Genomic DNA, 17,684 nt, shown 5'->3' on the forward strand with positions numbered 1-17,684 from the left:
TATTTATACTGCCCTGGCTTTTTAGGGGCCCTAAAGCGTGAGAAGAAGTCTGGAATATAAATGTCTAAAAATGTTTACGCATTTGGATTCCGTGAGGGGTATGGTGAGTTCATGTGAGATTTTATTTTTTGACACAAGTTAGTGGAATATGAGACTTAGTAAGAAAAAACAAAAACAAAAAAAAAAATTCCGCTAACTTGGGCCAAAAAAAATTCTGAATGGAGCCTTACAGGGGGGTGATCAATGACAGGGGGGTGATCACCCATATAGACTCCCTGATCACCCCCCTGTCATTAATCACCCCCCTGGTAAGGCTCCATTCAGACGTCCGTATAATTTTTACGGATCCATGGATCGGATCCGCAAAACACATGCGGACGTCTGAATGGAGCCTTACAGGGGGGTGATCAATGACAGGGGGGTGATCAATGACAGGGGGGTGATCACCCATATAGACTCCCTGATCACCCCCCTGTCACTGATCACCCCCCCTGTAAGGCTCCATTCAGACGTCCGCATGATTTTTACGGATACATGGATCGGATCCACAAAACACATGCAGACGTCTGAATGGAGCCTTACAGGGGGGTGATCAATGACAGGGGGTGATCACCCCCCTGTCACTGATCACCCCCCCTGCAAGGCTCCATTCAGACGTCTGCATGATTTTTACGGATCCATGGATACATGGATCGGATCCACAAAACACATGCGGACGTCTGAATGGAGCCTTACAGGGGGGTGATCAATGACAGGGGGTGATCACCCCCCTGTCACTGATCACCCCCCCTGTAAGGCTCCATTCAGATGTCCGCATGATTTTTACGGATCCATGGATACATGGATCGGATCCACAAAACACATGCGGACGTCTGAATGGAGCCTTACAGGGGGGTGATCAATGACAGGGGGTGATCAGGGTGATCACCCCCCTATCACTGATCACCCCCCCTGTAAGGCTCCATTCAGATGTCCGCATGATTTTTACGGATCCATGCATACATGGATCGGATCCACAAAACACATGCGGACGTCTGAATGGAGCCTTACAGGGGGGTGATCAATGACAGGGGGGTGATCAGGGAGTGTATATGGTATATGGGTGATCACCCGCCTGTCATTGATCACCCCCCTGTAAGGCTCCATTCAGACGTCCGCATGTGTTTTGCGGATCCGATCCATGGATCCGTAAAAATCATGCGGACGTCTGAATGGAGCCTTACAGGGGGGTGATCAATGACAGGGGGGTGATCAGGGGTTCATAAAGGGTTAATAAGTGACGGGGGGGGGGGGGGTGTAGTGTAGTGCAGTGTTTGGTGCGACTTTACTGACCTACCTGTGTCCTCTGGTGGTCGATCCTAACAAAAGGGACCACCAGAGGACCAGGTAGGAGGTATATTAGACGCTGTTATGAAAACAGCGTCTAATATACCTGTTAGGGGTTAAAAAATTCAGATCTCCAGCCTGCCAGCGAGCGATCGCCGCTGGCAGGCTGGAGATCCACTCGCTTACCTTCCGTTCCTGTGTGCGCGCGTTCACAGGAAATCTCGCGTCTCGCGAGATGACGCGTATATGCGTCCAGGGGGAGTAAAGCAACCACCTCCCGGACGCATATCTGCGTTAGGCGGTCGGTAGGTGGCTAAAGGAGACACAGTTTAATTTTCAAAAAGCAAAAAAGGCCGGCATAAGGTAATATTATTTTCCTTACTCTCATTTTTGAGAAAGTTTTGTTCTTTGTGAACTGAAATCTGTGTACTCCAATCTGCTGGTATCAGAAAAAATATCTATTTAAACAACCTATGTGGTTGTTTTCTGCTGCATCAGGGGGTGTAAGGATAAGGTAAGTGTTTTTCCATTGTGTAGTTTTTGATGGATCCGAGTTGATTGTATGATGAGCAGTACAGGGTATTGTGTTTTCTTGTAACTTCTTAACTTTTATGTTACTGTGATTTTCTAAGAGGTGATTTTATAGAGGTTTATAGAGGCAGCAATTGGTTTGTGTATGACCATGTGCTTGTCGGCCATCTTTAAGTTTGTCGGCCATCTTAGTTAGTTTGCTATGGAAAGCGATTTGATGGTTTTTGACTGAAATGTTAGTTTTGTCAAATAGTTATCTTGTCTTCTTGTAACCTTTCTATGTACAGTTTGATTTTGTTTTGATAAGTTTTGTGCTGGATATCAGTTGAGTGTTCGGTTATAGTATAGCGCAGGGACCAGTCTGATACAGGAATCATTGTGTGAACATTAGTGGCAGTTTAGTGGTGAAGTCGTCCTATAGTTGATGATTCTGCTTAATGTTTGTATATCTGTGGCTGTTACACTGAATTGTAGACTTGTTTGGCATAACTAATACGGGTACTACAGTGTAGAAAGGTTCTGTGCCAAAAGTATTGGGACAACTCCTAGAAATTGGTACTAGTGTTTTGTTTTTTTGTAGCAACCATTGTGGTGTTTGTTTTTTGTGCAATGGAAAGTATTTTTAAAGAAGTAGCAAAGTTGAAGGACACGGCGGCCATTCTTAAGGCTATGCAGGGATCTACTGATCCATGGCTGCAGGCCCAGAATTGTGTAGCAAACCTGATCGGTACCAGAAAATGGCGCAAAGGGAAAGGCAAGTATGCTCTGATTTTTGCTGCTGGGTGGATAGCTGATAAATATCAGGAATCTTGTAAGCTGAAGCTGAGTTTGGAAGGAGAAGTGGAAATTCTTAACATTGAGAACTCTTGTCCAGCAGGCAGCTGAAGCTAGCGCTAATTATAAATGTACTGTGAGGTGTAATACTGAGCTGTGCAAGGAGAATGAAAGTTTATCTGAAAGCCTGATGCATGCACAGGGAGCTGGAAGGGAATTGCCAGAGTTATTGAAACAACCGTTGGAGAGTAATGTGTCTGGGGTTAGAGGAAATGTATGGGCTGAAAGCATGGAGAAGTCTGAGGACTGTGGGTCGCATGGTGGATCTGAATCAGGGATGGAGATGGACAATGTGTCTGGCCCTGGAGTTGGGCGTATTAACACAAGGCCAGAAGATTCCTCAGATGAGTCAGTGGTAAGTGGACTCAATACAGATAGTAGTGTGGGATCTAGTCATGCTAGGATGGTTAATGTTGTGCGCCAAGTCAAATAGCCATGTGCAAGTTATTGTGCAAGGAGGCGAGCTATTCTTTGTTTCGCATGCAGGGAATACGGTCACATTGCACGATATTGTAACGTTGCCAATGGCAACAGACACAGGAAGGTTAAGTGCCCCAGAACCACACCTAGAAGTGAAGTGGTTTATTCAGCAAGGTGGGGTAATGGTCCCAGACATGCTTCTTAGCAAAGGCAGAGAACCCAGGGACAGCCAAGGTCATGGATCAATGAAGCGGATTTTAAATCACAATATGAACGGTTAAAATCAGAAAATGTGAAGCTCAGAGAGGAAAGAGATCGGTTCCTGGAATTCAGTAGAGTTTCTAATTTTTGTGTGCCAAAGAAGGGCACATTAAGGGCTTTGTAAACTATTTTAACTCTTTAATTTGAATAGAATCCCTCCCCCTAGGAAAGAAACTGGTTTGGGGACCTTGTGATGTTAAATCCTGCTTCTCTGGTAAAATGAATCTGAAGCTGTTTGGGGCTGGGCAAATTAACATTTCAATGACTGGTTGGGTAGAAATTATCTTGTACAGTTTCAGGGGAACCCTCCAGGACATTGATTTGTTAATTCAGTCCTATACAATTGTATGTGTTCCTAAGGTTTTAGGTTTTGTATCTGAGTTTTGGGTTTTAAGGTAAAATTAACTTTTTACTGAAGCTCAATGTATGTAATCAAGTGTTTTTTTCCTTTTTCAGTTATTTTTGTCTATTTTTGTTTGGGTCTCAGCTCTCAGTGTGATGTCATAAGGAGGCGTGGCCGGCCTTCACTCTAGCTGCCTAAGCCCGCCCAGCTTTAGAAACAGAAAAGCAGGAAGTGATTTATGAAGTAACTGCAACTCTGGCTGATTTTGCAAGATGGGAAAACCCCTTTAATACAGAATGCTAAGTATAATGTCAATTAAGGGGTTAAAAATAATAAAAACATAACTCACCTCATCGCACAGCCGGGATCCTCTTCTTTGTTCTTATTAAAGGACCTTCGCTGACGTCATCGCGCTCACCACGTGGTGAGGTCAGCGCAGGTCCTGCTGAATGAAGATAGAAGGTCCTGGCACCTGTTCAGCCACCATCTTTGAAGCCCCAACTTGTGCCGTACATGTATGGCACTGGTCCTGAAAGAATTAGTCACTAACTTTTCACACAACTTTGCATAAATGATGGTTGTGGGCAGCATGGTGGCTCAGTGGTTAGCACTGGTGCCTTGCAGCTCTGGGGTCCAAGGTTCGAATCCGACCAAGGAGTTTGTATGTTCTACCCGTGTTTGCGCGGGTTTCCTCTGAGTACTCTGGTTTCCCCCACACTCCAGAGACATAGGGTGCTTAGATTGTGAGCCCCATTGGGGATAGTTGGATGCTAATGTCTGTAAAGTGCTGCGGACTATAGTAGCGCTATATAAGTGCATAAAATAAATGGTACCAGGGGCCAGAGAAACTTCTTAACCCCTTAAGGACTCGGCCCAATTTGACTTGGCAATTATTTGCAAATCTGACCAGTGTCACTTTAAGTGCTGATAACTTTAAAACGCTTTGACTTATCCAAGCCATTCTGAGATTGTTTTTTCGTCACATATTGTACTTCATGACACTGGTAAAATGAAGTAAAAAAAAATTCTTATTTATTTTTTGGGGATGTTTCAAGGCTTAGAAGTTTAGAAGCAAATCTTGAAATTTTTCAGAAATTTTTAAAAACCCAATTTTTAGGTACCAGTTCAGGTCTGAAGTCACTTTGCGAGGCTTACATAATAGAAACCACCCAAAAATGACCCCATTCTATAAACTACACCCCTCAAGGTATTCAAAACTGATTTTACAAACTTTGTTAACCCTTTAGGTGTTCCACAAGAATTAATGGAAAATAGATACAATTTCAAAATTTCCCTTTTTTGGCAGATTTTCCATTTTAATAATTTTTGCTCAGTTACAAAGCAAGGGTTAACAGCCAAACCAAACTCAATATTTATGGCCCTGATTCTGTAGTTTACAGAAACACCCCATATGTGATCGTAAACTACTGTACGGGCACATGGCAGGGCGCAGAAGGAAAGGAATGCCATACGGTTTTTGGAAGGAAGATTTTGCTGTACTGTTTTTTTTTTTTTTACACCATGTCCCATTTAAAGCCCCCCTGATGCACCCCTAGAGTAGAAACTCCATAAAAGTGATCCCATCTAAGAAACTACACCCCTCAAGGTATTCAAAACTGATTTTACAAACGTTGTTAACCCTTTAGGTGTTCCACAAGAATTAATGGAAAATAGAGATACAATTTCAAAATTTCACTTTTTGGCAGATTTTCCATTTAAATTTTTTTTTTCCAGTTACAAAGCAAGGGTTAACAGCCAAACAAAACTCAATATTTATGGCCCTGATTCTGTAGTTTACAGAAACACCCCATATGTGGTCGTAAACAGCTGTACGGGCACACGGCAGGGCGCAGAAGGAAAGGAATGCAATACGGTTTTTGGAAGGCAGATTTTGCTGGACTGTGTTTTTTGACACCATGTCCCATTTGAAGCCCCCCTGATGCACCCCTAGAGTAGAAACTCCAAAAAAGTGACCCCATTTTAGAAACTACAGGATAAGGTGGCAGTTCTGTTGGTACTAGTTTAGGGTACATATGATTTTTGGTTGCTCTATATTACACTTTTTGCGAGGCAAGATAACAAGAAATAGCTGTTTTGGCACAGTTTTTATTTTTTGTTATTTACGACATTTATCTGACAGTTTAGATAATTTGGTATTTTTACAGACCAGGTTGTCACGGATGCGCAATACCTAATATGTATACTTATTTATGTAAAATCACAATGATTTCTTTTTTTAAGCAAAAATAATCATGTTTTAGTGTTTCCATAGTCTGAGAGCCATAATTTTTTCAGTTTTTGGGCGATTACCTTGGGCAGGGTATGATTTTTGCGGGATGAGATGACGGTTTTATTGGCACTATTTTGGGGTGCCTGTGACTTTTTGATCGCTTGCTATTACACTTTTTGTGATGTAAGGTGACAAAAAATGGTTTATTTAGCACAGTTTTTATTTTTTATGGTGTTCATTTGAGGGGTTAGGTCATGTGATATTTTTATAGAGCCGGTCGATACGAATGCGGCGATACCAAATATGTATACTTTTTTTTAATTTATTTAAGTTTACACAATAACAGCTTTTTTAAAACAAAAAAAATTATGTTTTAGTGTCTCCATATTCTGAGGCGATTTTTTTATTTTTTGGGCGATTGTGTCAGGTAGGGGCTCATTTTTTGCAGGATGAGGTGACTGTAAGATTGGTACTATATTGGTGGGCAAACGCCTTTTTGATCGCTTGCTGTTGTACTTTTTGTGATGTAAGGTGACAAAAAATGGTTTATTTAACCGTTTTTATGGTGTTCATCTGAGGGGTTAGGTCATGTGATAGGTTTATAGAGCCGGTCGATACGGACGCGGCGATACCTAATATGTATACTCCCCCCCCCCCATTTTTTACCAATTTTTTTTTTTTTTAACTTTATTTGGGGAAAATGATGTTTATTTTTATTTGAAACTTTTAATTTTTTTTGGGGGGGGGGGGGGAGAAACTATATTTTTTGTCCCACTTTGGGACTTGAGCTTTTGGGGGTCTAATTCTTTACAATGCATTCCATTCTGTATTGGAAGCAGTTTCTAACCCCCAGCTAGGATCATGTGCCCAATGTACGGCGGCACAACCCGGATAACCCCTTTACCAAAACAGTCTTTCTTCCCCAGGTTTGAGGAGCCAGTTTTTATAAAAAGCCCCCAAACCCCTATAAAATCAAGATATGTGCATTCACCCACAAAACAGCAGCCAGGAGCAGATTGGCAATAGACCTCCGGTGGACTGATGATAAGGGGGGCGCCTGAGCCCTGCTCAGGGCCTATCATTTTGTGATAGACTGTGGTACTTGGCTCTGTTGGGGCGGTATAATGTGCCACAATACGTACTGCAGGCCCGGCCTTCCTTTTTATCCAGCCCTCTCCCACAGCTCCCCTACATGATTTCTAACAGGCACAGTCCTTCTTCGCAAATTATTAACCTTCAAAAGCATCAAACCTCCCCCTTTTCACCGCCTGCAGAGCATTAGTCTCCCACCTCCACCAGACACAGCACGTTTCTAGAAAGATAGGGAGGTCACATGACCGCTCGGTGCCACGTGACTCTCCGTCCTCAGCCGCTCTCCTCCATCGCCGCTGTGTGCTGCGCAGTGTGGGCACAGAAGCGCGCTCCCGCCGCCTGCTGCTCGCTCCCGAGTACCGGACCGCCTTCTGTCTACCGGGGCGGTCGGTACCGTGTCGGGGTGGGCGTGTCCTCTGCCGTGACTTTACTTTATGGCCACCTACAAGTCTGTTTTATTTCTCCCCGTATTGCATCCGTATTTCACAGTAGAGTGAAGCGAGCAGACGGAGGCCCGGTGTCAGCAGTGATGGAGGGGCAGGCTGACGAGGAAGTGCCTTCCACTTCACGGGAGGAAGCAGACACTGCTGCCGACGAGGTACATATGAAGAAGGCAGTGGGGGAGGGGAGGCAGTTGTCAGCTTCGGGTCACATCTACCCTTTTTCCCGCGGTTTTGCGCTTTTTTGGCCGCGATTTTTGTGTTTGAGGCAAAATGGCGGGAAAAACAAGACAGACCGGGGGAAATCTCATGTCTAGCAAAGAGCAGATTGCGCAGCAAGGATGGATTTTTTTTCTGAGGCGTTTTGCAGCAGGATATAAAGTGAGCAGGGCGAGTCAGAAGCTGGTTGGTTCACTATAGCAGCCTATCGGAGCTCTTCTTTCATTTTCTGAAAAGTAGTAGAATGCTGAGAGCTGTAAAGTCATTGGCTGCCATAGACTGTCTGCACCGTTATATAAGTGCACAGCAAGGCGGGGCACCATTAGAGGTTCAGCGATGGTAGCAGCGACGGGCATGTGTCTGCTGCCATAGAGATAAGCGAATTTCATATTTTGAAATTTGTTCACACTTCGTTTTGTGGTAAAAGCAGAATTGCGTTATGGATTCTGTTACCATGGACCTTAACGCAAATCTATGACGGAATGCGTTTAGAGGGGAGTCCTCTCCTGCATAACGGAAAGGGGACGGATCCGTTTTGCAGCCCATAGACTTCTATTATGACAGAATGAATAACAAAATGCCTCTAGGGCCTCATGCACACGACCATTGTGTGTTTTGTGGCCCGCAAAACACGGATGGCGTCCGTGTGCGTTCCTTAATTTGCGGAATGGCACGGACAGCCTTTAATATAACTGCCTATTCTTGTCCGCAAAGCGCGGACAAGAATAGGACAGCTTATATTTTTTTGGGCGGACCATGTAACGGAGCAACGGATGCGGACAGCACACGGAGCGCTGTACGCATCTTTTGCTGCCCCATTGAAGTGAATGGGTCCGCATCCGAGCTGCCAAAACTGCGGCTCGGATGCAGACCAAAACAATGGCGGTGTGCATGAGGCCTAAGGCTACTTTCACACTCGGAACGCATCCGTTTGTATTATCTTTTACATAGCCAAGACGGATCCATCTTGAATACCATTGAAGGTCTATGGGGGACGGATCTGTTTTCTATTGTCAGATTGTGCGGAATGGAGACTGAACGGAGGCAAACTGATGCGTTCTGAGCGGATCCTTATCCATTCAGAATGCACTAGGGCAAAACTGATCCGTTTTGGACCGCTTGTGAGAGCCCTGAACGGATATCACAAACGGAAAGCCGAAATGCCAGTGTGAAAGTAGACTACAGGCATTCTGCCAAAGAAATGCGTTATAGTCCGTGGTAACGGAATCCATAACGCAATTCACCTTTTACTAACAAACGACGTGTGAACGAATTTCATAAGTGGAAATTCTCTCATCTCTAGCCAGCACCAATTCTCATACTCGGCCACCCCTTTAACTCCGCCCAAAACGTAACTATACACACCCAGTCCTCTTAATGCCCCAACATAGTAATTCCCCTTTGTGCCCCCCTCACAGTAGTAAAGCCCGCATTGTGCCCACTTCACATTAGTTATGATCAGATATGTGCCCCCTCACAGTAGTTATGATCAGATATGTGCCCCCGCACATTAGTTATGATCAGATATGTGCCCCCGCACATTAGTTATGATCAGATATGTGCCCCCTCACATTAGTTATGATCAGATATGTGCCCCCTCACATTAGTTATGATCAGATATGTGCCCCCTTCACAGTAGCTATGATCAGATATGTGCCCCCTTCACAGTAGCTATGATCAGATATGTGCCCCCTTCACAGTAGCTATGATCAGATATGTGCCCCCTTCACAGTAGCTATGATCAGATATGTGCCCCCTTCACAGTAGCTATGATCAGATATGTGGCCCCTCGCAGTAGCTATGCCCTGCCCAGACGTGTGGCCCCTCGCAGTAGCTATGCCCTGCCCAGACGTGTGGCCCCTCGCAGTAGCTATGCCCTGCCCAGACGTGTGGCCCCTCGCAGTAGCTATGCCCTGCCCAGACGTGTGGCCCCTCGCAGTAGCTATGCCCTGCCCAGACGTGTGGCCCCTCGCAGTAGCTATGCCCTGCCCAGACGTGTGGCCCCTCGCAGTAGCTATGCCCTGCCCAGACGTGTGGCCCCTCGCAGTAGCTATGCCCTGCCCAGACGTGTGGCCCCTCGCAGTAGCTATGCCCTGCCCAGACGTGTGGCCCCTCGCAGTAGATATGGTCAGATAAGTGCTCCCTCACAGGAAGTTAAAAAAACAAAACAAAAATGTAAATACTCGCCTAGTTCCTGCGATGATCACAGCTCCCCAGCAGCAGGATACTGTCACACATCTTGCTTGCAGGGCTGTGTAGGAGGAGAAGCAGAGATGATTCCACTGCTCCTTCTACACAGACCGGTAGAGACATGTGTGACAGTACATTGTTCCGCTTCTGCGGAGCGCTGGCAGCTCGCTGTTGGCTTCCTGCTTCATCATTACAATCAGCTGTCCTGTGTCCTATTGGATGCCGAAACAGCTTCCTGAGAGAGGAACATACCTCAGCTGCTGCGGGACAGCCACTAAAAATTAGGACTGTCCTGCCGGATCCGGGAAGGTTGGGAGGTATGCTTTGTCTTCTCAGAGCAGTTTAAAGGGGTTGACCAAGTGTATTATACTGATGACCTGTCATCAGTATCAGATCAGCTGTTTGAAGAGGCCAGGGCACTATCCGTTGTATAGCCGCTGTCCTTGGTATTGCAGCTCAGAATGGGGCTGAGCTGTGCCTAGGCCATGTGACCGATGAATGAGAGGTCAAACAGTTATTTGAATAATTGATTGGGGGGGGAGGGTGCCAGGAGTAGTATCCCCACCAATATGAAACTGATGACCTATTCCGAGGACAGGCCATCAGTGTAAAGCACTTGGACAACCCCTTTAACCCTTCCTTCACGCATACGGGGACATTTCTTTAGACCAGTGTTTCATACACAGATAATAAAGGGGTTTTCCGGGGCAGATATTGATCCTTATAGTATAAAGAGTGATAGGCACACACCATATGGAATCACATAGGACGTAAGGTGTTCAAATCTCAAACCGATTTTATTTGTATGTAACAAAACACAGTGATAAAAATAATCAAAAGTTTAAAATATGTAAAAAAAAAGAAAAAATTAAATAAAAAATTGTGAGAAATGTGAATCTATTCCGTTGATGTCTCTGTTAAAGGGTTTCTATCATCAGAATTTCTGTTATGTAGCTGACTGACATTAGCGATGTGCTGTCAGCGGTACATCAGTGTGATTTATAATTGTGTCGCCTGCCGCCGTTCTCCTAAAAAATAAACTTTTGAAATATGCTAATGAGCCTCTAGGTGCTATGAGGGCGTTGATTCAGCACATCGCTACATAACAGAATTTCTGATGACAGAAACCATTTAAGGGCAATCTATATAAATTACGAGGATGTTTTGTACCTAAATAAACTTGTAGATATCACACCATATTTATTAGGTTACAACCTTACTATATCAAAACCATAGTATATACATATAGATCCAAACGTTGTGTTTTTACATTAGTGCAGTAAACCATAGGAATGGATATCAAGTGACTAGGATAACGGGTATTTCCTAGGAGTCCTGGACCGCATATCATGTTTAGCAATTTGTAAGATGATCCACTATTGGTTTTATATTGTGTGATCACTGAAACATCTGGCAACTATAAAATGGATATTAACTATTGACCGAAATTAATCAGGTTAAGGCCTCATGCACACGACTGTTGTTTGTTTCCGCGTCCGTTTCGCCGATTTTAGCGTTTCAGATACGGACCCATTCATTTCTATGGAGCCGTTGAAAATGCGGATAGTCCACCGTTTGCCATCCTCGTCCGTGGTTCCAGTCCGTCAAAAAAATATAACCTGTCCTATTCTTGTCCGTGAAAAACGGTTCGTGGACCTATTAAAGTCAATGGGACCGCTAAAAAATGCGGAGGCACACCCGATTGTCATCCGCGTCCGTTTTATTCCTATCATTTGCATGGCAAACCTGTCTTACACTTTTTTTTTTCCTTCCTTTTTTTTGGTGGTCCTCAAAAAAAAAAAACTGAAGACACATGGAAACGAAACGGATCATGGAACAACGGAACCTCATTTTGCGGAACGGTAAACAACAACGGTCGTGTGCATGAGGCCTTTTTGAGATGGTTTTGCAGCCTAAAAATTCAGTTCACAGCAAACATCATATATACCAGGGCTGGCCAACCTGCGGCTCTCCAGCTGTTGCAAAACTACAACTCCCATCATGCCTGGACAGACTACAGCTATCAGCCTACAGCAGGGCATGGTGGGAGTTGTAGTTTTACAACAGCTGGAGAGCCGCAGGTTGGCCATGCCTGATATATACCAAACCATAAATCCTAAAAATTCATAAAACTTAAATTTACAATAGATATCATGTATACCAAACTATATTATGCATATCATATATGGATGTCTATTGGTTCAGAAGTGCAGAAAATAGGTGGATCTATATCTGCAAATTCATATGTTCTAAGTTGTAAAAATGCAAGTGACAGTTCAGACCATGCGGTCAGTATAACAGATTACTATGTCCTATAGGAATATTAACGTGCCCCGTCACACACAATTGTTTGTTACTCACGGTTAGGTGCGGGGATAAGGAATTCAGTGCCTACCGTGGCGTCCCACGTGGTCTCCGGGACATACAGATTCTCCCTCGCTGTGCTTCCCGATCTTGCTGCTCACTTCTTATTTTCTAGTGTATCGCAGCCGGCTTTGTGTGTTGGTGCAGAGGTTCAGCACAGGTTCCACACATAACCCTGGGTTCACACCTGAGCGTTCGCGATGGAGCGCTCTGTATGCGCGATTGCACAGGCGTTTGCAATCGCGCATACAGAGACAAGCGAACGCCCATTGTCGCGCGTTCCCGGAAGTCTATGTACGGGAACGCGCGACGAGACGCCCCAAAGAAGCTCATGTACTTCTTGGGGTGTCGGGCGTTTTACAGCGCGATCGTACGCGCTGTAAAATGCCCAGGTGAGAACCATGCCGATAGGGAAGCATTGGTTTCTTCTTGTTGAGCGTTTTACAGCGCGTAGGAACACACTGTAAAACGCTCAGGTGTGAACCCAGCCTAAGATTTAAGGTGAATGGAGAACCTTATCCACATAATGATTTCTTTTGTTTAAATAGCGATTCCTCAGGTGGCAATTCCTCAAGGGATTCTTATGCAGCGCTCCATATAACTTCAAATGGGTACATCAGGCATGAGGGTCCCACGAAACCAAACACGTTTCGGAGTTTTTAGCGTGCTCTTTCCTCAGTGGTTGGTGATATTGATCCTTCTCTCAGGCTAGGTCACAGTATTAGATCACTGATGGTCGGACACCCCACACCCCTGCTGATCAGCCATTTCAGGCAGCCTCTGGCATCAGGATGGAGGCAGAAGCACAAGGTTCCCTCCCCTGTGTAGTGGCCGTGTCGGAGTACTACAGCTCAGCTACCGTTCAAATGAAGCCTTCCGTCCACGGTATAGTTTCTGCCGCCTGCAGCTGATTGGTGGGGGTTCTAGGTGCGGGACCCCACTGATATGATGTTGATGACCTTGAACTCAAATATACACGAGCTAAGAGCTGGCGTAGTTAATTTACTCAATTTTCCAAGCTTTTTTTTGTGGCTTTTTAAAAAACTTTTTTTTTTTTTAGATTTTTGAAGTTTTTTTTCCCCCCATAGAGAAGGCTGTGAAAAAACCAGAGCATGCTTTGTTTTGAAAAGAAAAAAAACACCTTGGACTCAAACAACGCAACTCAAGTGAAGAAAAACATTGGATCTACCAATTTGTACGACAGAAAACTGGTTTAAAAGACGCCAGAAATTAACACCATCTGGGAGCGCCAGAATTCTTAACCACTTCAGCCCCGCTAGCTGAAACCCCCTTCATGACCAGAGCACTTTTTACACTTCGGCACTACACTACTTTCACCGTTTATCGCTCGGTCATGCAACTTACCACCCAAATGAATTTTACCTCCTTTTCTTCTCACTAATGGAGCTTTCATTTGGTGGTATTTTATTGCTGCTGACATTTTTATTTTTTTTGTTATTAATCGAAATGTAACGATTTTTTTGCAAAAAAATGACATTTTTCACTTTCAGCTGTAAAATTTTGCAAAAAAAACGACATCCATATATAAATTTTTCGCTAAATTTATAGTTCTACATGTCTTTGATAAAAAAAAAAATGTTTGGGCAAAAAAAAATGGTTTGGGTAAAAGTTATAGCGTTTACAAACTATGGTACAAAAATGTGAATTTCCGCATTTTGAAGCAGCTCTGACTTTCTGAGCACCTGTCATGATTCCTGAGGTTCTACAATGCCCAGACAGTAGAAAAACCCCACAAATGACCCCATTTCGGAAAGTAGACACCCTAAGGTATTCGCTGATGGGCATAGTGAGTTCATAGAACTTTTTATTTTTTGTCACAAGTTAGCGGAAAATGATGATTTTTTATTTTTATTTTTTCCTTACAAAGTCTCATATTCCACTAACTTGCGACAAAAAATAAAAAATTCTAGGAACTCGCCATGCCCCTCACGGAATACCTTGGGGTGTCTTCTTTCCAAAATGGGGTCACTTGTGGCGTAGTTATACTGCCCTGGCAATTTAGGGGCCCAAATGTGTAAGAAGTACCTTGCAATCAAAATCTGTAAAAAATGGCCTGTGAAATCCGAAAGGTGCACTTTGGAATATGTGCCCCTTTGCCCACCTTGGCTGCAAAAAAGTGTCACACATCTGGTATCGCCGTACTCAGGAGAAGTTGGGGAATTTGTTTTGGGGTGCCATTTTAGATATAACCATGCTGGGTGAGAGAAATATCTTGGCAAAAGATAACTTTTCCCATTTTTTTATACAAAGTTGGCATTTGACCAAGATATTTATCTCACCCAGCATGGGTATATGTAAAATGACACCCCAAAACACATTGCCCAACTTCTCCTGAGTACGGCGAGACCACATGTGTGACACTTTTTTGCAGCCTAGATGCGCAAAGGGGCCCAAATTCCTTTTAGGAGGGCATTTTTAGACATTTGGATCCCAGACTTGTTCTCACACTTTCGGGCCCCTAAAAAGCCAGGGCAGTATAAATACCCCACATGTGACCCCACTTTGGAAAGAAGACACCCCAAGGTATTCAATGAGGGGCCTGGCGAGTTCCTAGAAAATTTTTTTTTTTTTGCATAAGTTAGCGGATATTGATTTTTTATTTTATTTTGTTTTTTTCTCACAAAGTCTCACTTTCCGCTAACTTAGGACAAAAATTTCAATCTTTCATGGACTCAATATGCCCCTCACGGAATACCTTGGGGTGTCTTCTTTCCGAAATGGGGTCACATGTGGTTTTTTTTTACTGCCCTGGCTTTTTAGGGGCCCTAAAGCGTGAGAAGAAGTCTGGAATATAAATGTCTAAAAATGTTTACGCATTTGGATTCCGTGAGGGGTATGGTGAGTTCATGTGAGATTTTATTTTTTGACACAAGTTAGTGGAATATGAGACTTAGTAAGAAAAAACAAAAACAAAAACAAACAAAAAATTTCCGCTAACTTGTGCCCAAAAAAATGTCTGAATGGAGCCTTACCAGGGGGGTGATCAATGACAGGGGGGTGATCAATGACAGGGGGGTGATCACCCATATAGACTCCCTGATCACCCCCCTGTCATTGATCACCCCCCTGTAAGGCTCCATTCAGACGTCCGTATAATTTTTACGGATCCATGGATCGGATCCGCAAAACACATGCGGACGTCTGAATGGAGCCTTACAGGGGGGTTATCAATGACAGGGGGTGATCAGGGTTATCACCCCCCCCCCCTGTAAGGCTCCATTCAGACGTCCGCATGATTTTTACGGATCCATGGATACATGGATCGGATACACAAAACACATGCGGACGTCTGAATGGAGCCTTACAGGGGGGTGATCAATGACAGGGGGTGATCAGGGTGATCACCCCCCTGTCACTGATCAACCCCCCTGTAAGGCTCCATTCAGACGTCCGCATGATTTTTACGGATCCATGGATACATGGATCGGATCCACAAAACAGCATGCGGACGTCTGAATGGAGCCTTACAGGGGGGTTATCAATGACAGGGGGTGATCAGGGTGATCACCCCCCTGTCACTGATCACCACCCCTGTAAGGCTCCATTCAGACGTCCGCATGATTTTTACGGATCCATGGATACATGGATCGGATCCACAAAACACATGCGGACGTCTGAATGGAGCCTTACAGGGGGGTGATCAATGACAGGGGGGTGATCAGGGAGTGTATATGGGTGATCACCCGCCTGTCATTGATCACCCCCCCTGTAAGGCTCCATTCAGACGTCCGCATGTGTTTTGCGGATCCATGGATCCGTGGATCCGTAAAAATCATACGGACGTCCGAACGGAGCCTGACAGGGGGGTGATCAATGACAGGGGGGTGATCAATGACAGGGGGGTGATCAATGACAGGGGGGTGATCAATGACAGGGGGGTGATCAGGGAGTTTATATGGGGTGATCAGGGGTTCATAAAGGGTTAATAAGTGACGGGGGTGGGTGGGGGTGTAGTGTAGTGTAGTGTTTGGTGCGACTTTACTGACCTACCTGTGTCCTCTGGTGGTCGATCCAAACAAAAGGGACCACCAGAGGACCAGGTAGGAGGTATATTAGACTCTGTTATCAAAACAGCGTCTAATATACCTGTTAGGGGTTAAAAAATTCGGATCTCCAGCCTGCCAGCGAGCGATCGCCGTTGGCAGGCTGGAGATCCACTCGCTTACCTTCCGTTCCTGTGAGCGCGCGCGCCTGTGTGCGCGCGTTCACAGGAAATTCCGGACCGCACATCTGCGTTAGGCGGTCCGGAGGGGATTAAGTGGTGCATCTTATGCCAGTCTTAAAAAGGTTGCCAGAAATGTTGATATGGACAGCCTATCCACTTCTCATTGGCAGGGATCTGACTCCCAAAACACTCGCCGACCAGGTGTTTGAAAAGGCAGCAACGCTTTAGTGAGCGCTGCAACGTCACATTCATCACCCACATAGCCAACTGAATCTCATTAAAGAGATTGTCCGCTTTTTTCTATTGACCTATCCTCAGGATAGGTCATCAATATCAGATTGTGGGGGGCCGACTTCTGGCACCCCCTCCGATCAGCTGTAGTGCACTGCCTTCTGTTCACTGTTGACCTGCTCGCCATCACACCCACAGTGGTGAGCAGTGTAATAACATTTTAGCTGTCCCGGCTCTGTAGTATTCACTTGAACAGGAAGAAGCCGTCCCATTGAAGTGAATGGGAGGCCAAAGTTGTAATTACACTGCTCGTATGCGATGGCGAGCAGGTAAACAGAGAAGAGACGGCAGCGTTCGTATGAGCACTGCTTTCCCTTCAAACAGCTGCTCGGCTGGATAGTATCGGTCATCAATAGAAAAAAAAGAGGACAACCCCGTGAATGGGGCTGAACTGCAGTACCAAGCACTGCCACTATACAATGTATGGCGCTGTACTTTGTAACCTGTGAGACCACCTCAGGGCTCACTGGAGTGCCACGGCCTCTTTAAAAGGCTGATCAGTGTGGGTGCAGGGTGTTGTACCTCCCGATCCTGAGCATAGGCCATCGAATGTCAAAATATTGGAAAACCCCTTTAACAAATTCCGTATGTGTGTAGCTAGCTTAAGGATTACCTCCTCTCTAATTATTTATGTATTGTAAGTGATAATTGATATTCTATTTTTTTTCTTTTTGAGGGGGAAGGGGGTCTTAATGCTAAATCACTGCCCCTTCTCCTTTGATCAGTTATAGTGTAAAAGTATGCTGCAAACAATGACCGAGCATGTCACTCCACGAGTGACTCGCCTTGTTCACACAATGTATTATTTTTCTGCTCCGATGAATTAGTTTTAAGTTTCATGCTTTTTTTTTTTTTTTTTTTTTTAATTAATTTAACTTGCTTTTATAGCGCTGATATATTCCGTGGCACTTTACAGAAGTTATCATTACTCACTGCCCTCAGTGGGGCTCACAATAC

General features: G+C 44.7%; 1 protein-coding gene across 2 annotated transcripts in view; it reads left to right on the forward strand.

Annotated features, from left to right (window-relative positions):
• Window positions 1–2,886: 2,886 nt before the first annotated feature.
• The window catches only part of SMARCA1 (SWI/SNF related, matrix associated, actin dependent regulator of chromatin, subfamily a, member 1), a 177,436-nt gene continuing 162,638 nt past the window's right edge, over window positions 2,887–17,684 (forward strand). The window contains exon 1 of one of the 2 annotated variants that reach the window (XM_044306187.1): window positions 2,887–3,046. In XM_044306187.1, the coding sequence (XP_044162122.1) occupies window positions 2,921–3,046 (126 nt within the window). In that variant the 5' untranslated portion in view covers window positions 2,887–2,920. Of the gene's footprint in view, window positions 3,047–7,329; window positions 7,636–17,684 lie in introns of those variants that run through there. The other variant, XM_044306186.1, reaches the window with a different exon arrangement.

Source organism: Bufo gargarizans, chromosome 9, assembly GCF_014858855.1.
Source record: "Bufo gargarizans isolate SCDJY-AF-19 chromosome 9, ASM1485885v1, whole genome shotgun sequence".
Classification (NCBI taxonomy): Eukaryota; Metazoa; Chordata; class Amphibia; order Anura; family Bufonidae; genus Bufo; species Bufo gargarizans.